This window comes from Diabrotica virgifera, chromosome 6 (assembly GCF_917563875.1).
Source record: "Diabrotica virgifera virgifera chromosome 6, PGI_DIABVI_V3a".
Taxonomy (NCBI): Eukaryota; Metazoa; Arthropoda; class Insecta; order Coleoptera; family Chrysomelidae; genus Diabrotica; species Diabrotica virgifera.
Genome location: NC_065448.1, coordinates 141,125,069 through 141,148,921, shown reverse-complemented (window position 1 = coordinate 141,148,921; position 23,853 = coordinate 141,125,069). Strand labels below are relative to the sequence as shown.

Below are 23,853 nucleotides of genomic sequence, written 5' to 3'. Positions count from 1 at the left end.
AAAAAGGAAAACTTTATCCTCGTGGATTTTTAAAGGGTTTTTACCCATATATTTTTGTATTTTGGTGGTTAGCATGTTAGAATCACGTAATGATGATCGGTCATTCGATCGAAAACTAGTTCTGTGATGTAGCTGTTTTTAGGGATTTTAACAAATATACCTTTTATAAAGGATTTTAGTCGTTTTTTTTTTCTACAAAAAAATGTGTACCACCTCTCGGACCATTTTATACTTATACAAAAATACGTATATCTTAAAAACAGCATAAATTACCATTATCAAACAATACTGCAGTATATGGAAGTTAAGCGGTAGTTCTTAACTTCGGATCTAATGGTCTATTGCGGTCGTATCTCTGACTAAACGCAATTCTAGAAAGAGACACGAGAAGATAAATTTTACCCATGTAGATTTCATAAATCGTGATGGAACTAATATGACAATCCTTTGGTTTCACGGTATTCATTACAGTTTAATCTAAGTACCTAATATCCATTAAAACAATATATATTCTCCGGGTACTCGCGTGTGACGTTTTTATTTTCCACGGACAATTCTTTTATTTTTTTTTGGTTTATTAGTGGATAAAAAACGAAATATCGGATACTAAAAATACAAATATAAAAATGGAAGAGACAACTAAAATTAGTGAACAGCATGAGTTAAAAAATTCACGTGAGAATATTAATATCGATGAAAATAAAATAACTACAACCGGTGAAAATTCGGGCCATAATAATTCTGAAAAAGACGATAACCAAGAGGTATGTTATTAACAAAATTTAACCTTTTAGAAATATACTTTTAAAAATAATTTTTAGAAATTATTTTAAAGAAAATTATTTTATATCTGTTAGTAGTGAATAAAATAACACTAACAAAAAATACATAGTTATAAATATTGATTTTTCTATTCTAATACTTAATCAATATTTGCCCATAAATTTAAATACTTTGTATATAGATATATACCCCATTCCACGAATATACGACCCTCTTGGATTATCGCGACAACGAATATTTTACTGTGTAAATATGAAGAACGAAAGTAAATTGCAAATTATATTGTTGTTTATTGGAGTAATTATTAGAGAAAAATTATGTTGCACACTAAAATATTCGTTGCCGCGATAATCCAAAAAATTTTCACGGTTAATAGTCTAGTAAAATAAAATTACACTACATGTAAATCAAAATGTAAATTCGTACAGGTTGAAACACATTTTATATCAAAGTTTAGGTGGGTACAAAAGATATTTTCAAGAAAGTATCCAAATCATACAAGGGGATCATTGTTTAAATAATTAAAAAGGGGTCATTTTTGCAAAAAAATTACTTTTTTAACTGCTGAGGTCATTCAATTACTAATGAAGGTCTATAGGATTGTTTTCTGTAAAGTTGAAGGGTAAATCTTTCACATAAGTCTTACTAAATTAAATTTGACCCCCTATTTATTTAAATAATTATAAATAAAACGTTAAAAACAAATTTGCAAACAATTACTTTTAGCGTTTTAAATAAACACTATAAGATATCCTATTTTACAGGATAAGTTGTGCTATGTCATCAGTATTAAGCAAAAAAAATTGGTCGAAAAATATTTAATATTTTTTGAGATATTGAATTTGTTTATTAAATGTTACTATATATTCAATTGCAAAAACGCGGTTGTTGCCAAAGAAATATTCACCTGTATTAAATCTTGTTATTTTTATTTTTATGTATATTTTCGATAAATGTATTGATAAATTCAAATTTCAATTAAACTGCCCCTAAAATTGCATTTGAAAAATAATTCAAATTTGTTTATAATTTGTTTTTTAATAACGTCGCGGTGATTAAATATTTTAAAATGCCGTTTCGATAATTGGGTTCCTGGGAATTTTTCACTAATTAACAAATTTTTTGGTCTTTTTTTCCTCTTCTTTTTTTTTTCTTGGCATTGTATTACTACGGGCCCTTTTTGGGTTAAGTTTCATTAAGAATGTCGAATCTCTAAGTTGTAGATTCTAGACCTAAAAATATCAAGATTGGTCTAAAATCACTTAAATAAAATGTGGCTACTTACTGAGTTACAGGGTGTTTTATTTAAAAAATTTAAAAATTATTTTCACCAAGTACCTTCAAACTATTTGACGTATCCTTATCATACTTTACAGAAAGTGTGGGTACTATACAGTCTACTAAATTGTGATAAATAAAAGTTTCTAGCTACCACCAGAGGCGTACGACAGGGGCCAGTTAATGGTTGACCCCTCCCAAATTCTACGCCACTGAGGGAATTACTATTTTAGCGAAATTTTTCGATCTGCAATACTTTCTATGTAAATAATATACTCTTTACTGGTAATGATTAAGTCGAGGTATTGGACGTTAAAAATGAAACGGCATATAGTTATTTTGATTCATTCATTCATTCATTTTAAACTTCCAATATCTCTCAAACTGATGACTTTATCAATACCAATAAAGTTATTTACATACAAAGTATTGGAGAATCGAAAAATGTCGCTATAATAGTAATTCACTCAGTGGCGTAGAATTTGGGAAGGGTCAATCATTCACTATCCCCTGTCGTACGTCTCTGGCACTAGCTAGAAACGTTTATTAATCACAATTTAATAGGGTGTATAATAGCCACACTTTCTGCCAAATATGATAAGGATACGTCAAATATTTTTAAAGTACTTGGTAACAATAATTTTTAAATTTTTAAATAAAACACCCTGTAACTCAGTAAAAAGACACATTTTATTTAAAAGATTTTAGTTAAATCTTAATATTTTCAGGTCTAGAATCTACAACTCAGAGATTCGACATTCTTAATAAAATTAACTCTAAAAGGGCCCGTAGTAATATAACTCCAAGAAGAAAAAGAAGAAGAAAAAACGACAAAAAAATTTTGTTAACTAGTAAAAAAATCCCAGGAACCCAATGATCGAAACGGCATTTCAAAATACTTAATCCTCGCGACGTTATTAAAAAATGAAATTATAAACAAATTTGAATATTTTCAAATGCCATTTTAGGGGGGAGTTTAACTGAAATTTGAATTTATTAATATATTTATCGAAAAGCTACATAAGAATAAAACTATTGAGATCTTAAGCAGGTGAATATTTCTTTGGCAACAACCGCGTTTTTGCAATTGAAAATATAGTAACATTTAATAAACAAATTGAATATCTCAAAAACTATTAAATATTTTTCGACCAATTTTTTTTTTGCTTGTTACTGGTAACATAGCGCAACTTAGTCTGTAAAATAAGGTATTTTATAGTGCTTATTTAAAACGCTAAAAATAATTTTTTGCAAATTTGTTTTTAAAGTTTTATATTTAATTATTTAAATAAATAGGTGGTCAAATTTAATTTAGTAAGTCTTATGAGAAATATTTACTCTTCAACTTTGCAGAAAAAAATCCTATAGACCTTCGTTGGTAATTGAATGACCCCAACAGTTAAAAAAGTAATTTTTTTGCAAAAATTACCCCTTTTTAATTATTTAAACAATGATCCCCTTGTATGATTTGGATACTTTCTTGGAAATATCTTTTGTACCCACCTAAACTTTGATATAAAATTTGTTTTAACCCGTACGAATTTACATATTTTTTTTTTTATTTTATTAGGCTATAATGATTTTGTTCAAAAAACGTCACTTATTTTGATCTTTTACTCTAATTAATTTAAGAAATTACAGAGTTTATGTCTAAGTTATTGTTATTTATCTAGATTCTAGATTTATGTATATTTTCTTCTCTAGAGATCCTTCCGTAATATCGTGTCTATTATATCATCTGTTATTATGTGCTTTATATACCGCGTGTAACAAATAGGCAGGCCATACATTAAATCACATATTTTGTACCTATAGTACCTACTATAAAGTGCGTCGATAAAGTAACGCATACATTCGTTATTTCGTAAATTAGCGACATTAAGGAAAAATCCCAAAACAGGTCCATTTTTATTTTTAAATTCAGATTTTGTGGCATATATCATACTAGTGACGTCATCCATCTGGGAATGATGACCTAATTGATGATTTTTTAAATAGAAATGGGGGTCATGTGATAGCTCATTTGAAAAGGTATTCAATTCTCTACTCAATATAAACATAATCATAATTAATTATACAAGGTGTTCAAAAAAAATATTTAAATTACTTGAGACAAAAAGAAGAATGTAGATATGTAATTTATTTAATTCAAAATACGTTTTACTGTTGTCAAAAAACAGGAAAAAATGTTTAATTGACAAATACATATTGTTTTTCGCTTATTCAATGCTAAAGCTGGCACCCGCCTGACTCTAGACAGTTTGAACATTTCTTTTAAGCAAAAATCAATGTTTATTTTTCAAATAAATTTTTTTTCTGTTTTCTGACATCAGTAAGATGTATTTAGAATTAAATAAATTGCATACATTCAACTTTTTGTATCCATTAATTTAATTAAAAAAACATTTTTGGATACCCTGTGAAAATAATTATATTATGAATGTTTATATTAGTGAATAGAGAATAGAGACCCTTTTCCAAAGAGCTATCACATGACGCCTATCCTCATTTAAAAAATCATCATTTACGTCATCACGCTCAGATTGATGACGTTACTAGTATCATATATATGCCAAAAAATCGTAAATTAAAAATAAAACTCGACGTTATTCGGGATATTTTCTTAAAGTCGCCGGTTTCCGAAATAATGAATTTATGCGTTATTTTATGGAAGCACTGTATAGTATACGAACCTACTTTACTGTAGTATAAATGTTACAGCCTACAAATATAAAAATATAAAAAAATTAAAGCCCTATGACGTTACAAAATGAATTTTTTTTTCAATATATCGAAAAGTATTAGAGTTTGTTTTTATTGATAATGGACATGTGGCATTCTTATAGCAGGAGCATCTTAAAAATAAAAAAAAATAAGACTGAAATTTGTGCTACCCCTAACGGAGTTTGGTTCCCTCGAACCCCCCTCCCAATATTTGTGTACATCATCATCATCATCATCAATGGCATTACAACGCTTCGTGAGTCTTCGCCGCGTTTACTATTGCCTTCCATGTTTGTCGGTCCTGTGCCACTAATTCCCATTGTCGCACTCCCATTTTCTCTAGATCTTCTTTGACTGCATATTTCCACATTTCCACCTTTTTCTAGGCCACCCTACAGACCTTCTTCCATCAGGCTTTCCCAGAAAACATTGTTTATGAGGCGATTATCGTTACTGCGTTTCACATGCCCTGCCCATCTGAGTCCATTGGGCTTTATATATCTGACTAGATTTTCCTTTCCGAATAGAGACTGTAGCTCGTTATTGTATCTGCGCCTCAATTCGTTTGTCACGCTGTCTCTGTAAGGACCATATATCATTCGAAGGATTTTACGTTCCCACACCAGCAATTTATTTACTTCTGTTTTTGTTTTCGTCCATGTTTCGCTTCCATACGCGACTGCTGGTCGTATTATGGTCTTATATATCTAGATTTTTGCACCTCGTGAAAGAAGTCTCGACTTCATTAGATCTTGCATTGCAAAGAAAGATCTGTTTCCTGCCATTATTTGCGTTTCAACTTCTCGCACTAATTTGTTGTCATTTGTGATTGTTGCTACTAGATATTTAAATTATTTAACCACTTCGAAGTTATGATCGTGTATAGTAACATTTTGTCTCATTCGCCGTCGTTCTTGTTTTGAGACGACCACGTAATTTGTTTATTCTTCATTTATTTTGAACTGATGTTTACTGCAGCTTCTTCAAAGCTCGAGAAAATATCCTTAATTTCTAATGTTGATTGTGCGACTGCGTCTACGTCATCGGCAAAGGTGAGTATGACTTTTGCTCCCCGAGCAGTTATGTCTGGTTTGATTTTTGGATACATTGTTCGCATGGCACTTTCTAAGGCCAGGTTAAACAACAATGGGGACGACGGATCTCCCTGTCTCAGTCCAGAATTTACGCAGGAAGCATTTGATATTTTCCCCTCTATTCTAGTTTGTGCAAAGGAGTTACTTACACACATTTGTGTTACCGCAATTAGTTTCTTGGGTACGCCGAGCTCGATCATTGCCTTCCATAATGTTGCACGATTAATTAAATCATAAGCCTATTTGAAATCTATAAAATCTGATGCACGTCCTGATTATATTCCCAATACTTTTCAAGCATTTGTCTTATTGTAAATATTTGATAAATTGTCGATCTGCCAGGCCCAGAGTCGATCTAAAACCACACTGGTAGTCACCAACTATTTCTTCGGCGTATGGTACTAATCTTTTTAATAATATCGAAGCCAATATTTTATACGTAGTGCTGATTAGTGAGATTCTGTTGTAATTCATGCATGATTCCTTTTTTCCTTTCTTGTGTATTGGTACAATAATACTACCACACCATTATTTTGGCATTATTTCTTGTTGCCAGGCCATTTCTATTAATTGATGGATTTTACTTTTGAGTTCGGCATCAATATTGTCCAGACCAGAGATTTATCGTTTTTAAGCGTTTTTATGGCATGCGTAATTTCTTCCATGTTTGGTAATTGGTAAGGCTATGTATTTCTAATTCTGCCATTTGATATTCATGTTCTCCGTTGTTCCCACTTCCGCCATTTTCATTGTCTTTATTAGTGAAATTTTGGATATTCAGGAGCTCTTCAAAATATTCAGCCCATGTTTCTATTATTTTGTTTTCGGCAGCCTCTCTTATGTTGTCTAACATCGTGTAGTAATATTTGTGTACGTTCCAATTAAATTATTATTGTGGTACCATACTTTTTTGCCTCCTGATGATGTTCGTGCCATAAAAATGCCACATTCTAGTTTTAATAAAATGATCGAATTATTTGTGGTCCCAGAATATGTGATTTAATTTATGACTTGTCTTTTTGTTACACTTTGTATTTGAAAGCTTCACAAATTTAGAAAGCTGGTTAAAAATTTCTTTCCATTGCCATTCTTTCTCCTCTGTGTTTTTTAGTTTTCCACGTAACTTATATTTTCCAGGTGCTCGCGTGTGACGTTTTTATTTTCCACGGACAATCCTATTATTTTTTTTTGGTTTATAAAAACGGAATATCGGATAGTAAAAATAAAAATAAAAAAATGGGAGAGACAAATAAAATTAGTGAAAAACACGAGTTAAAATATCAAAGTGAGAATATTAATATCGATGAAAATAAAATAGCCACAACTGATGAAAATTCGGGTCGTAACAAAACTGAAAAAGACGATAATCAAGAGGTATGTTATTAATGAAATTTAACCTTTTAGAAATATATTACTAAAAATATTTTTTTTAAAAATTATTTAAAAAAAATTATTTGTCTTTTTAGTAAAGAAAATAACACTAAAGAATATGCAGTTATAAATATTCATTTTTTTATTTTAATATTTAACACGGGAGCAGTCGCGCTCTTTTTTATCACGTAATCGGGGGCGCGCTAGATTAAACCTAACAATTCGAATTTAAATACGAATTTAAATACTTGTTACGTTAAAAATATCTATTTATAACAATTAGCTAATTGGTCCTCACAAAGCCATAAATTCCACAAAAAAAAAGATAAAAAAATACCTACGCATGACTAGGTACACCCTTCCTCGAGGCTGAAACAGAATATACTGACTATTTTTTTTTGCATTTCTAATGTACCAAACCTTTTTTTTTTATTAGATTCTATATATTTTTCGAAGTTAAAATGTATGTTTTTTTAATTATCCCTGATGGCCGGCAATTGTTGTTAACAAATAACTTATTCAAAAAAGAAAATTCACCGAATTGCTTCTGAATCCATCTTTTTAGGTGTATCATCGAAATAAACACTTTTTTCTATGGATGCTCTACAATGTGCAACTTCTCTCACTACTTACATACATTCAAAACGAACAATTTCTCAGGCAGTGAGAACAGTCGGCCATTGCAGTGAGAAATATTTTTTCTTACGTGTCCTCCTATGGTTTACATACATATGATCGCCGTTTCCATGGTAACATGACAATACAAACACAATAGTTAATGTTGTCAAAAAAATGTGTTGAAGCAAATCTTACCAGAAATTACCTTTCAAAGCTGCTCAAAAATAACTGTTAATTAGAATTTCAAATAAACGTAAGTATATAAATTTAAAGAATATTAAATACCTACATGTATATGTATTTTATTTCAATTTATGATTATAATATACCTAACAGCACCTAAATTATTTAATTTTGAAGTTTGAACTCTTGACAAAACCGCATCCATAGAAAAAGTACAATGTACAACACATGAGAAAATGACATATTACTTGATTTGCGGCGCTCGCCTCGTGCCTCGGCTCGTGCCAACAGAGAAATATATCTTTTAACAGAGAAATTCTGCGCTCGTGAGAAATATGTCTTTTTTCTCACTTTTTGTACAATATACTATTTCTCTACGAATAATTTTTTCGAAAAATTACAATTATGGCTTTTCCCACAAGGTATGCATAGTATATTTCCGAAAATCGAACATTTAAATTATATAAAAATAAAAATGTTAAAATTTTCAAATAGACATAATATTACGTATTATTTTGACTCAAATATTCGTGATGCCACGAAATACAGGCTTTGTAACTATAGAAACAAAAATATTGAATTGTCAAATTTGACGTATTTGCTTATATTTGGCAGTATTTTTGGTGTTTTCTCGTATTTCCTGTGACTGTAATCATTTTAAAAAGCAAAATTACTTAATTTAATCATAAGTGATGATGAGATGAGTGTTCGATCCAGAACTGATGGAAGTAGTGAATAATGCTTCATTAAATTTATTGCCAACAAAAACCAGAGACAAAATTAAATATAACTATTCATTCAACCGGTTAATGGACTAACGTTATAATAAAAATGCAAGTTTTACAATGTAAAACGTAAGTTTCTCAGAAAATGTTGTAATGGCGTACTCCTTGAAGCATAAATTTGTTCTGAACCACCCGTGTTGAGCTGCCCCCCCCTTGCAAAAATCAAAAAACAAATAGCCCTGATTTATGAGCTATTTATGAGCTTTCATATTCCGCAAACTAAACATTTTGAGCTCGTTTCACTGAGCAGGAATTTAATACTTTATTGGGGGGGGGGGATGAGTCAGCCCCCCACTACTTAAAAATGGGAATATTGAATCGGTTTTTGCGGCAGAATTACGAGCTATTTATGAGCTCTTGAAATTATATAGTTCCGATTTTTGAGCTCATCCCCTTCACCCCCAAACAACCCTTTAATTGATTTAACTTAAGAGAAAAATGCTGAGAAAACTTAAAATATATCGTATTGCGTATATAATTCCTATAGCTTATATACTCTAAGAATAAACTATTAAATCACGTGCATTTCGATTATTGAGCTACAACCCCTTCGCAAGAAAACCACCCTATCTTCCCGGCTTAAGAGAAAGTTGTACTTAAAATGCATTAAATTAATTATTTGGCGACTACGTATCATTTAATAATTTATAAGCTTCCAAAATACGCGCATTTAGATCAGTAAATTGCAATTTATTTTGTATAGTGCAGTCACTGAAGGTAAAAATCAACGATTACCTTCAATTTCGGTGAACCTTCATCGATTTTCACGAAAATTGGTCAGTGGTTAGAGGATGCGTCAAGAAACAAAGGTGATACTTTAGTGGGGGGGGGGGGGCTGACCCACTAAAGTATTAAATTCCTGCTCAGTGGAACAAGCTCAAAATTTTTAGTTTGCGGAATATGAAAGCTCATAAATAGGTCATAAATCAGGGCTATTTGTTTTTTGATTTTTGCAAGTGGGGGGGGGGGGCAGCTCAACACGGGTTTCTGAATCTGCTGCAAGGAAAAAATATTTCCTTACAGTAAGGAAATAACATTTCCGCACAGTTATTTTCCGTTTCCAAGCAACGGCTAAGTATATATTGTGCAAAAAGGTATTAATTTCTCACGAGTTTGAAAAGTTGTGCTATTCAAACGAGCGAAAAATTACCTTTCTGCACGTGTTACACACTATACTTTTTCTACAACCACAGTTTTTGCCAAAAATAAAAATCACAATTTCCAAACGAAGATTTATTATATGTAATAATAAATTATAAATTTTAAACTGTATTTAATTAATACTAATCAATTTAAATTCCTTATACCTAAACAAATTACAAAGAAATCAGTTAAAAAACTAGTGCACTGCCTTAATTTGTTTGAATTTAAACGATTTTAAATAATGACTACAAAATAATGTCACACTTGTTGTTATACCGGGTGTCCACTTATATTTTCCACCATTCTAACTGCCTATAACTTCTAAACGGCTCAAGATAGAAATATGCGGTTTTCGCTGAAATGTTTTATTTTAGTAAAAGTTTTGTCTGAATGTATTGAGTTTTTTATATCGCTTTCAATTACAAAAAAATTGCGGATATTTGAAAAAAAATTTATTGATTTTTTTTTAATGGAGCACCCAATTTTGTTGTAAAATGAAAGGACGGTCATCCAGCTATCCAGCGATATAAAGTATTTTAAAATCGGTTGTCAAATGACTGAGTAACAATTTTTAAAATGAGAGGTGCAACGTGGATATCACATAACTAAATAACATAGGTAACTAAGCAAATTGATATTATGTTATGTGATTTTGCACATTGCATCTCTCATTTTAAAAATTAATTTCTCAGTCATTTGACAACCGATTTTAAAAAACTGTATATCGCTGGATAGGTAAATGACCGTTCTTTCAATTTATAAAAAAATATACTGGGTGTTTTAATAAAAAAGTCAACAACGTTTTTTTTCAAAATTTCGCCATTTTTTATTTAAAAGCGATATAAAAAATTCAATCCGTTCAAACAAAACTTCTACTAAAATTAAACATTTCAGCGAAAACCGCATATTTCTATCTTGAGTCGTTTAGAAGTTGTGTGTGTGTGTGTGTGATGAGAGAGTGGATGGCATTAGACCATGTCTATTTGCCACAGAATTTTTTAATTTAAAATTGATTGTATCTTCTAGGTATAATTACTTTTTCATATATCTATTTTAGCTTCTAAGATAAATTTAATTAAAATATCGTAAATTCCTTTGTCTTGTTGTGCTAATAGAGTAGTGATACTAATCGGTAGACTTGTAAGTTTTCTTAGTTCTTGATACAGCGTATCTGTATATGCAGTATATTTTTGACACTCTAAGAAAATATGATTTATATCGGCTACAGGATTTTCCGGACAATGGGTACAATGCGGAGAGTCAATGATACCTATCCGAAACAAATGGGCTGGGAAACGTCCATGATTCAATTTTAAACGAGATACTATAGACGAATGTCGCCTATTATAATTCCAAGTGTTAATATGTGGAATAATTTTTGGTAATGCTGGGTGAATTTTAAAATAATGACTTTCAGAATTGGATGAAGATGTTCTGTAATGAGCCTCCCATCTATCCCTAACATCTTCCTTATACAAATTAATAATATCTAATGAGTTATAAATATTTAAACTCAATTCTGAATTCAATGCTTTTTTGGCTGCAAGATCAACAGCTTCATTTCCAGATATCCCTGAGTGACCCCTTACCCAAACTAGTGTAACTCCTATACCACGCTCTTGCAGTTTAAATATACTGACTGTTAACCAAGAGAGTTGGTTGGCGAATTGTCTTTTTAAAATGAGGCGAGTAGGCAGGTAATTACATACAAAAAACTTTAAGGTTTTTACTTGAAAATAATGATAAAAATTAATACATACTCACTGAATTAGGTATTGGCCTACTCGTATATACGGGGTGTCCCATAATATTGAAAAGAAAATGAATTAAAATATTCTTTACAAAAACAAGAAAATTAAAAATTGTTATTCCTACTTATGTGGACGAACCACAACCGCCCACCACAATACGCAGTATTGTTACGGCTCAAAAGGCAAAGGACATAATTTTACTATAGAGCGTTTATATATACCACTATTAGTTTTCACTGTGGCCACTCTAACTATACCATCAGATCCAGGATGAACCTCAATTATACGGCCCAAAGGCCATTGTAGCGGGGGAATATTATTTTGGCGGATTACCACTAAGGTACCTAGTTGGACGTTTGGAGACGGAGAATTCCATTTAGCCCTTTGATGAAGAGTTTGGAGGTACTCCTTAGACCACCGTTCCCAAATCTGTTGGTGCAACTTATTTAATAATTGCCAACGATTCAACCGATTGTGCGGAACATCGAGCAACGTTTCTTCGGGCGGAGCACTCAAAGGCTCCATGGTCAAAAAATGTCCTGGAGTTAACGCACTAAGATCGTTTGGGTCTGAACTTAACGGGCATATTGGCCTCGAATTCATGATGGCCTCAATTTGAGAAAAAATAGTATATAACTCTTCAAAAGTTAGTACTTGTTCTCCAATTGTGCGAATTAAATGACCCTTTACCGTCTTAATATTAGATTCCCATAAACCTCCAAAGTGTGGAGAAGAAGGGGGAATGAGATGCCATTGAATAGATTCATGAGAAGCAGCTTGTGATGCCAATCTGTTAAGTTCTGCTCTGGCTCCAACAAAGTTAGTGCCATTGTCACTATAAACATGTTGACATCGGCCTCTACGACTGACAAATCGCTTAAACGCAGCTAAAAACGCGTCAGTGGATAAATCAGATACGAGCTCTAAATGAAGAGCTTTTGTTGAGAAACAAATAAAAAGCGACAAATACGCTTTAAGAGTTTGAGACTTTCGAAGTTTGGAAGCTCTTATAGGAAAAGGGCCCGCAAAATCAACTCCAACATTACTGAAAGGTTTTAGTTGAGATATTCGAGCTAGCGGTAGATTTCCCATTAACGGAACTGGGGACAAAGGATTCACCTTAAAACATTTAACACATTTAGACAGTACTCTACGAATGGCTCGTTTGGAAGATATAATCCAAAAACGCTGAGAAATTAGGTATTGAACAGTTTGAAGCCCGGCGTGTAGATATTGCAGATGAGTAGATTCAATAATCATATCAGTTAATTTACAACTGTTAGGAAGTAATGCCGGAAATTTGCGATCATACGAAATGGGCGCATTAGCTAGGCGACTACCTACACGTAGAATTCCCTTTGCATCGATAAAAGGTGAAAGCTTTCTTAAATTTTTTGGAAGCAGCTGTTTATCTTGGATAAAATTTATTAAAGTATTAAAAAAGATCTGCTGTGTTCGTTTAACAAAAACCAGTAAGGAGTTATGTTGCTCCAATAAACTTAAACAACCTATTTCCAGATTACCATATCGGTTTTTGGTTACATAATGGAAAAAACGAATAATGTAACACAAACATCGAACACACCTATTTAAAGACGAATGACGATCCAATAAAATATCTAAAAAATTATTGGGAATTTCAGCAATCAATGCGACAGTCCGCACTTCCAAATTTACATTAGTAGACTCCTTTGAATTAAGTTCAAAGAACGTTAGCGGATCAGATTGTAAGAAGGTTGGCCCCGCCCACCATTTGGAACAGTTAATTAACTCAGAGGGTAAGCAACCCCTTGAACCAATGTCAGCAGGATTTTCTTCAGAAGGAACATAGTGCCAACATGAAGAAGTTACTCGTTCCTGCACATAAGCTACTCTATTGCTCACAAAAGTTTTCCACTGATGAGGGGAAGATTGTAACCAACGTAATGTAACAGCAGAATCAGAATAACAGTATATTTCCTTGATTTCTACTTTATCTTTAATAACAGAAGAAACAAAGGAGACTAGTCGAGCCACTAAAACCGCAGCAGACAATTCTAATCTGGGAATAGTAAGTCCCTTATTAATGGGTGCGACCTTAGATTTAGCTATAACAAAAGAAACAAAAGGTTGGCCTGAAGGTGATAAGCATCGAAAGTACAAGACAGCGCAGTAACCTTTCTCGCTAGCGTCACCAAAACAGTGAACTTCTAAGCGTAAAATATCGTCAATTAATAAACGACGAGGTAAATTTAATTTACTCAAATATGCTACATCATCAATGTATTTTTTCCACAAACGGATAATTTCTTTTGATGGAGCATCATCCCAACCAATCTTTTGAGTCCATATTCTTTGAATAAGGTGTTTAATTAGAAATGTTATTGGAGATAAAAATCCAAGAGGATCAAATATTTTTGCTAAATTGGACAAAAGATGACGTTTTGTACAAGAAGAGTCTAAAACTTGAACTTTAAAAGCAAATGTATCCGAAGAAGCGTCCCATTCCAACCCTAATACTTTAAGTGTTTTGGACGAAATATCATCATTAAATGTAAGAGGTTTTATTGCTAAATCTGATACAGCTAATCCTTTCAATAAATCGGGTACATTACTGGACCATTTTTTCAACTCAAAACCTCCTTTGGCAAGTAAGGCAATAAGTTCGTCTCTTAGTGCTAAGGCATTTTCGAAACTAGGACAGGAAGAAATGATATCATCAACGTAGGTTCCAGTTTTAAGTGCCTCGGCTGCTAGAGGAAACGAATCCCCGTCATCATTAGCCAACTGATGTAGACATCTAATAGCAAGATAAGGAGAACAAGAGAGACCATAAACAACTCTGTTGATACGAAGATCTCGAACAGGTTCAGAATTATTAGAACGCCAAAGTACTCTTTGATAATCTGTTTGAGTAGGATTAATTAAAATTTGCCTATACATTTTAGAAATATCGGCCGTAATTACATAACCATGCAATCGAAAATTAATCAAAATTGTACAGATGTCAGTCTGAAGCTTAGGACCAGTGAATAATTTGTCATTGAGTGAGGGTTGATTTGGAAGATGCCCGGAACCATTAAAAACGACCCTTAATTTACTTGTTAGACTTTCAGGTCTTAAAACACAATGATGCGATAAATAGTAAACATAAGGTGAATCGAAGTTATTCAATGGGACAGGTTCCATGTGACCGAGCTCAACAAATTCCTTCATAAAGGTGCGGTATTGGTCATAAAGTTCAGGAGATTTTTGAAGCCTTCTTTCTAATGAATAAAACCTACTAAGAGCAAGTGATCTAATATTAGGAAAGACAGGATTTTCTTCCTTAAAAGGTAGATCTACTACAAAGCGTCCTGATTGTTCACGCTTATAAGTATTCATAAACATATTTTCCACTTTAGCGTCATCAGGAGCTAAGCAAAAAACTTCAGGGACTGCTTCTAATTCCCAGAATTTCTTTATTTGCTGATCCAAAGAAACCGTATCTTCAACTTGGCAAAATAAAGAAGTAAGAGTAGGTGCCTTTGAAATATTTACTTTTCCCATAAGCACATAGCCAAATATAGTATTAATTGCATCAGGTTGATCTTGATTGCCGTAAATACGTCCATCCAAAAGAATTGTAGAGAATACATCAGCTCCTAAAAGAATGTCGATGGATCCTCTACGAAAGAAGTTATCATCTGCTAACTTTAAATTAGCAATATGGGGCCAAGTATTAACTTCTAAATTACATAAAGGCTGATCCTCACATATTTTTGTCAAGACTAACGCATCGGTTGTCAAAATAGGAGAAGATTTACGTACTGGTTTAAAAGAAATGGTAACCCCACCTAAATTAGTGGTCGACTGCATAGAACCTAATCCTTGGATGTTAGCTGAAGTTTTCATGGGACGTAAACCTAAACGCCTAAGGGTCTTTTGACAGATGAAGGACGTCATGCTTCCCGAATCTAACAGACACCTAACAGGTTGGTAGTTACCGTGACAATCAAGCACCTCAATACATGCAGTGGAAAGCAAAGTACTTTTATCAGCGGAAGAAAAACACACAGAAACGGATGATCCAGTCGTTGAATTTAAAGTGGATGCCGCCGAATCTTGAACATTCTCTTCTTTCTTAGAAGAGGAGAAGCAAAGGAGTGTATGATGTTTTTTATGGCACGAGTGACAAGTCCATGTAGATTTGCATAGGCTAGAACGATGTGATCCAAGACAGTTAATACACATCTTGTTCTTTTTTATTAATTGAAATCGATCTACAGGAGATTTTGCCAAAAAAACGGAGCATTTATAAATGGCATGGGTATCATTAGTTTTACAGATAGAACATTTTGGTTCAGGTTCTGTTTGAGCAAGCAATGATGTAGATTTGGAAGAATTAGGTTTTTTAGAAAAGTTAGATTTTGGTTTAGTGAGAAAATCAATATTATCTAAAGCGAGACAACTTTGATTTAAAAAATCAATCAGTTTTTTATAGCTTGGGATGGTTGAATTATTATGAAAAAGCTCAAAACGTGTTACTAAAGAAACAGTTAATCGTTTTAAAATCATTTGAACAAGTATAAAATCCCAATGTACTGTGGGTAGTCCTAGCTTATTTAGAGATGCCACATTTTTCGAAAATGTATCTAACAACTTGCGTAGTTCTTTTGGATCTTCTGAAGTCAGTTGTGGTGAACTTTCAAGGTTATTCCATAAATTGGCAGCGATTACCCTAACATTATTAAACCTTTCACAAAGCAGATCATAGGCAATTGGATAATTGTTTGCTGTGATGTCAATATGATCCACAGCATCGCGCGCTGCACCCTTTAAACACGATAGTAACAAATTAAATTTGTCAATTGGTTGTAAGTAAGTAAGAGTATGAACGCGAGCATCAAACTGATCTATAAAACTTCTAAATTCAGTTATTTTTCCACTGAAAGATGGCAATTCCGGTTTCGGTAAATTAAAATAATTTATAGGTAAAGGATTTTGAGACTGTGAAGTTGATGTAGTTTGCTGACTTGATGTTGAAGATTTTCTAAAGGCTTGCACGTATGTTAATTTAATTTTATAATATAATTTGTCAAAATTACTACGGCAATCATCTTCGACTTTAAATAGCGCGTCCTCATTATCTTGCTCAGAAACTAACATAATTATTTTATTATGAAGATCATAAAAATTGTCACGAATTTTTTCCAATCCTTCATACATAACTTCCAAAACCGGGTAAAAATTCTTATCGTCAGCAGCTACCTTTAAAGCAACAGCATGAATTTCAGTCATTTGTTGCACTTCAACTTGTCTTAAAGATTGATATTTTTTAATTTTATCTGCCATTTTGTAAATTTAAATGTAGAATTAATAAATTTAGAAAAATATGAAATTAGCGTTAGGAAATAAAATAGGTTCACCACACGAAAATTAATAAAATACAACCGAACTTTGTGCTAATAAAATAGAAAACTATGTCCTCTGCTATTTGAATATTTATAGACAAAAAATAATTATAAAACATAAACCCTTTAAATAAAAATTACTGTGTAAAATAAACACACAGTTTCATCTATAATAGAGTCAACCTGTATAATAATTATTATAACAAAATTTGTCTATTGGCCGACGTTGACAATTTAATAATAATTACTTTTACATTAATGTGTTCCTTTTTTACTTAAAAAACAACATTAACTGAGGTATAGGTATCACTAACGATCGGCACAAACAAAAAACCAATGTACTAATTGATACGTGATTTTAATTTTGTAAAGAATATTTTATCGCCTTATGTTAAAGAATAACAAAAAATAAAGTCAAAGGAAATGCGGTTAAATAACCTGAATTTGATTCTGATCTTTGTAAATTAGCAAAGTATGACAATAAAATCAAACAATTCAGGTTTAAAAGAAACTTTCCCCGACTATATTACCCTCTTAGAAAAATGAAAAATGCAAGAAAAAAATATAGAAAATGGATCTATCCGGCTCGAAGGACCAATAAATCATCTTGGAGGAGATTACTAACTCAGTGAGCTTTATTAGTGGACTGTTTAGCATAGGGTGAATTTAAAATAGAATAAAAAAAATAACAGTAAAAAAACCAGACCTTAAAGTAAATTGTAATAAAAATATTTCCTACCTTGTCATTTCTCGTTGCACAAGCTGGAGCAGGCCTGCTATTTTTCGTACTGCTATTGCTGAGTAGTATAAAGTATAAATCACTCGCGAGGACTATATTGAGTTTCTATACACTTTTCGGAATGATTGTAAGTGACTGTTAACCAAGAGAGTTGGTTGGCGAATTGTCTTTTTAAAATGAGGCGAGTAGGCAGGTAATTACATACAAAAAACTTTAAGGTTTTTACTTGAAAATAATGATAAAAATTAATACATACTCACTGAATTAGGTATTGGCCTACTCGTATATACGGGGTGTCCCATAATATTGAAAAGAAAATGAATTAAAATATTCTTTACAAAAACAAGAAAATTAAAAATTGTTATTCCTACTTATGTGGACGAACCATATACTATTTCTTATAGATAATATAAGATTATTTTTATAGTGTTTTATTGGGGAACTATTAATTGCCTGCAACACTGAAAGAGAGTCACTTACAATTATCACAGATGAAGGTACATTAGCCTCGCACCAATCTAGAGCTTTCCCTATGGCTATCGCTTCTGCACTAAAAACTGTTAAATAATATGGAACTTTAAATTCCTCAACATGATTGGTGTCTGAAACGAGAAATGCACAGCCTGTTTTATTTTTATTTTTTGATCCATCCGTATATATGACTGTTTTATTTTCTCCTAGATTACCAAGTACAGATTTGAACATTAATTTTGTGAGATTTGAATTATCCGGATAGTTTGGTATGATAATGGTTGGTTTAAGTATTAAAGCTTCAAAGTTTGTTTCGTATAATGGATAGTTATTTAGGGTATATATAAGTTTTTTATGCTTTTCTGTATAAATAAAGGCATCAGCAAGTGGAGGAGAATTTTTAATTCTCCAATATTTGTTTATAAAACTCTGAACTGCTACATCTGCGATTTTCTTGACCATAAATGTACTAAACGTCCTGTATTTTATAATTTGTTTGTTCGCTAAATATTGTCTACGAAAACACAAGGGCGGTTCTTGTGCTTCAGCAAGAATTGCACTATTTGGTGAGGAGACCATAGTTCCTAGACATATCTTTATTGCTTTATACTGTATTCTGTCTAAAATTAATAAATTTGACTTACTAGTTGAGGCGTAAAGTGTACATCCATAATCCATTATTGATCGAATGTAGGACTTATAAAATGTAAGGGATATATTAACATCTGCACCAAATTTATATTTGGAAACTACGCGCAGAAGGTTAAGCCCTTTTTCACATTTCTGCTTTACGTGTTTTATGTGACTCGTCCATAAAAGCTTATTATCAATATGGACACCTAGATGTTTATATTCTGTCACTAAGGGAATAGTAATGTCACCTATGGTACAAAGATCAGAGGTTTTTAGTCTGTGTCTGGTAAGACACATTACCGCTGTCTTGTCCTGTGAAAAACTAAAACCCATATTATTAAACCAATCACGCATGCAGTAGAAAATATGCTTTAAGTCTCTAATACATTGTTCATATGAATCTTGGATGGTATAAAAACAAATATCGTCCGCGTATTGGATAATTTTTATAGTGTCATCCATCAAACCATGCAGTTCAGCTGTGTATACGTTAAATAAAAGTGGACTCAATATAGATCCCTGCGGTAAACCGTTACATACCGTTCTTGGTCCGTGGAGTACATTTTTGTGATCACGAATATATATTTTCCTGTTTAAAAACAAGTTTATTATATTAGTTGCTACCCATTTGCTGATACCCATTCCACACAATTTTAGTTTTAAGATACTCAAATCAACCACATCATACGCACCTTTTAAGTCGACAAATAAACATAACATGTATTTATTTTCAGAAAAACATATTTGTGCATCAGTAACCAAATGAGTCAATGCATCAATAGTACTATGACCTCTACGAAATCCGTACTGTGCAATGGGTAGAAGAGAATTGCTTTCAATAAAATATTCTAGTCGAAATTTAATCATTCGTTCAAATGTTTTAGTAAGACACGACATAAGTGATATAGGTCGAAATGATGACGGTAATTTTGGATCTTTATATGGCTTTTGTATTAGACATATGACAATGTTTTTAAGACTCTCAGCATAATCTTGTTTCAACCACCAGTTGTTGAAAACTTTTAAAATTATTTGTTTTGCTGAGTCTGGAAGATTGTGTAAAATTTTATAGGTAAAACCGTCCAAACCAGGAGCCGTGTTCTTGGTTTGTTTTAGTGCCAAAGAAAGCTCTGAAAAGGTGAAAGCTTCAGAAGTACTATCAAAAGTAGACCGAAAATGAAAATTATTTAGATCTTCCACGTTGACATTGGAGGCTGAGGGCGGGGCAAGCTGATTCAAAACATCCTCAATTAAATCGTTATTTAATGGAGGTCTCTTTTGTTGGTGATATTTGTTTCTGATTGATTTTATATAATTCCAAATTTTAGAAAGTGGAGTAGATCTATTAAGTTCATTAATAAAATTCACCCAGCTATTTCTTTGTTTTAATTTGAAAATGCGTTTAGCCTTTGCAGAAATATTTTGATAGACCAGGTAATTGGGAAAATTTCCTTGTCTTTTAAAAACCTTAAGGGCTTGGGAACGAGCTTCTACTATTTTTGAACACTCTTCGTCCCACCAGTAGGGCCTTGGCGAAGAAGGAAGAAATGGTTTTTTAACAGGCATTGATTTAGAAGCTGCTGAAGATATAACGTCAAATAAATGTTCTGTCAGTTGACAGTTATCTAGATCATTGACAGGAAAGTTAATATTTATTTCATTTTCAATAAGTGCTTGGAAAAAAGACCAATCAGCCCGAGAGTCGTTCCATTTGGATGCAGGATTTATTTCGAAAGATGTAGGGGAAATCTGAAGTTCAAATTGTATAGGATAGTGGTCAGAACCTAGTGTATCTTCTCGTACGGACCAATTTATCAAATCCGCCAAGAAAGGAGAGACAATGGTTAAATCGACTGCAGAGTGGTTGCCATTTGGATTTACCCTAGTGGGTGATCCATCATTTAAAGTAACTAGTTCCAAAATATCTATAACTTCTATTAAAACCTTTCCACCACGATCTTCCGGGATAGGACCCCACCTGTAATGGTGTACATTAAAATCACCACAAAAAATTGTACGAGAAATATTAAACTGTTGAAATAAATTTAACCAATCCTTCTTTGTCACAACTATATCAGAGGGTTTGTATATTGAGACAAAAGAAATATTCATATCCGGAATAAATACTGCACATACTTCAATGCCGTTTTCAAAATTTGGGACTATTACACATTCTTGATAGTTTATGGTTTGTAAAATAAAAATACCAACGCCTCCATAACCATTATCTCGACATTTTTTATAGAAATTGTAACCTTTTATATAAAAATTACTATTAGACTTTAGCCAAGTTTCGGAAACAATGATTACGTCAACGTGGTTTGTATTAAGGTAATTTAATAAACTACCTTTGTTAGTTGTTATTGATCTACTGTTCCACTGTAAAATAACTAATTGACTTCTAAATATTTGTTTGTTAGCCATTAAAAGTACTTATTAAAAAAATTGTTTTTCACTTGAATCAGATTCACTAAATGTATCCATAATATCAGTCGGATCGTTTGAAACGAAGGCATTCTCAACAAAATCCCTGATGTTGGATTCCGTAAGAGTATTAAGTGAAAATTGAGAATTTTTTTGAAACTTATTTATAAAAGATGTAATTAGCATTATAGTTTTTTCTTTATAATCTATAAACTCTTCTCTGTAGGGGTTAGGAATAATGGGTTTAGATTTTTGACTAGGTTTATTTGATTTTTTAGGTGGCATATTATCAGCTGTAGGAGAGGTTGGATGTGATCGCTTAATGGATTTTGTAATGTTTGGTTTAGGCATTGATTTTGGTTTTTTAATAGTGAAAGTAGATGAGCTATTACCTGAAGTGTTTGGTAGGGACGGAAAATTATTATCATTACTTAATATTGAAAATCTATTATTAGTCGTTACTTTTGCATATGATGGGTTGTTATATATGTGTTCTGCTTCTTTAAAAGATATATTTTCTAAGGCCATAATTTGTTTTATCCCTTTTTGTTTTGTGTATACAGGACAGACACGTGATACTGAAGGATGGCTGGTATTATTACAATAAATGCACATGTTTTCTTCCTTACATTCTTCTTCTGTATGACTGGTATCTGCACACCTTCGGCATCTCTGATTTTTTGATTTGCATTGCTTGGCTGTGTGGCCGTAATGCAAACATTTGAAACACTGTACAACGGGTTGTACATAAGGTTCAACGCGGAAGTTACATAAATTTATTTGTACACATTGAGGAATTTCATTCCCTAAAAATTCAATAATGATCATTTGTCTATCAATTAAGCACGCATTTCCATCAGAGTCGATAATCCGCCTTTTCATACGCTGAACACCCACTACCTCTCTGTTTGATTTGATTGCAGTTAATAAATATTCTTCGGAAAAGAAAGTATCTACCATTTTGACCACCCCTTTTTTATGAGTGTAGAATTTAGGAATAAATGCTATTAAATCATTTTTAAGAATAACATCGTGATTAACTAATGAATTTGCTATTTCTAATGAATTGAAAATAACTTTAACTCTATTAATTCCAACGGGTTTAATGTCAATTACATTATTCTTCAATTTCTCATCAACAAGAAGAAAATGGCCAATCTTAATGGGGAATAACCTTCCTAGGTTCAAATTTTTATGCTGCACGAAAACAAAAAAGGGCCCTTTATCGCCTGGTCTATATTTATTATTAAAATCGATTTGTACATACCTGTTCTCCGTGTTATCAGTTTCACTGTTTTTTTGATCGGGCGGCTTATCGGCCGCCCTTTTTTCGGACATTACTACTTACTAATTAATAATTGTGTTAAACTAAATCCTATCAAAACTAAATTTATATTGTCTCTTTTTTTAAATCACTTCCGCAATAATAAACGCACAAAACTCGAATACGACTGGTCACTTTGCCTAACGAATTCGAACTGCGCGTTTAGAAGTTATAGGCAGTTAAAATTGGGGAAAATATAAGTGGACACCCGGTATTTATGCAGTCACGGATTTCCACCATACCTACTTCATTCGACGTATCTTGCTGAGGTTGCTAAATCCTTATTGGTTAATTGGTAATTATAAAATGTTTATTAAGAATAAAATTGTAAAATAAAACAGTTGTAACATCCATAATTTAATTTCTACTCGATAATTAAATATAATAATTGTCTTATAGGTTACATATTTGTCTAAACTTTAACCACAGATATAAACAGAATATAATAGGCCTGGATCCGGCATACCAAAAAAAGTTGATTAATAGCAAGCTGAAAATTTGTTAATAACTTAACGGTGTCTAGTCGGACAAACTTTGATGTACGGGAACACTGGAACAGGGGAAGTTTTAATTGTGGAACAGTTTAAAAATTTGGAACGTCAGATTACGAAAACGTCCCATGTATTTTGTCGGACATAACATCCAATTGATTTGTTACTCTTTCATTAAACTCTCATGCAAAAATCAGACTGTTAATACTAACCAACATGATTCCTGTCATTTGACATGTTCTTCGTGTTCCACTCATTAAAATGCCCAGTTGGTGGTAAACACCAATCTGGGTTTTTGCATAAGAGTTTAATGAAATGGTAACAAATCAATTGGAAGTTCTGTCCGACAAAATACATGGGACGTTTTCGTAATCTGACGTTACAAATTTTTAAACTGTTCCACAAATACAATTACAAAACTTCCCCTGTTCCAGTGTTCCCGTACATCAAAGTTTGTCCGACTAGACACCGTTAAGCTATTAACAAATTTTCAGCTTGCTATTAATCAACTTTTTTTTGGTACGCGGGATCCAGGCCTAAGTGTGATTCATTATTAATTTCAAAATTTCACTTTGTTTTATTTATAATAGAACACACAGGATGCAGTTTTTGAGATAAGGTTGTTAGGTAGTTTATGAAAAAAATCAAAATATAGAGAATGTTTCATTA

At 32.3% G+C, this 23,853-nt stretch overlaps 1 protein-coding gene across 1 annotated transcript in view; it reads left to right on the top strand.

Moving 5' to 3' along the window:
• The first annotated feature begins 347 nt into the window (after positions 1-347).
• Positions 348-23,853, top strand: part of LOC114325317 (sodium/hydrogen exchanger 9B2) — a 195,533-nt gene continuing 172,027 nt past the window's right edge. The window contains exon 1 of the mRNA XM_050653219.1: positions 348-764. Within this exon, the coding sequence (XP_050509176.1) occupies positions 627-764 (138 nt within the window). The 5' untranslated portion in view covers positions 348-626. The remainder of the gene's footprint in view (positions 765-23,853) is intronic.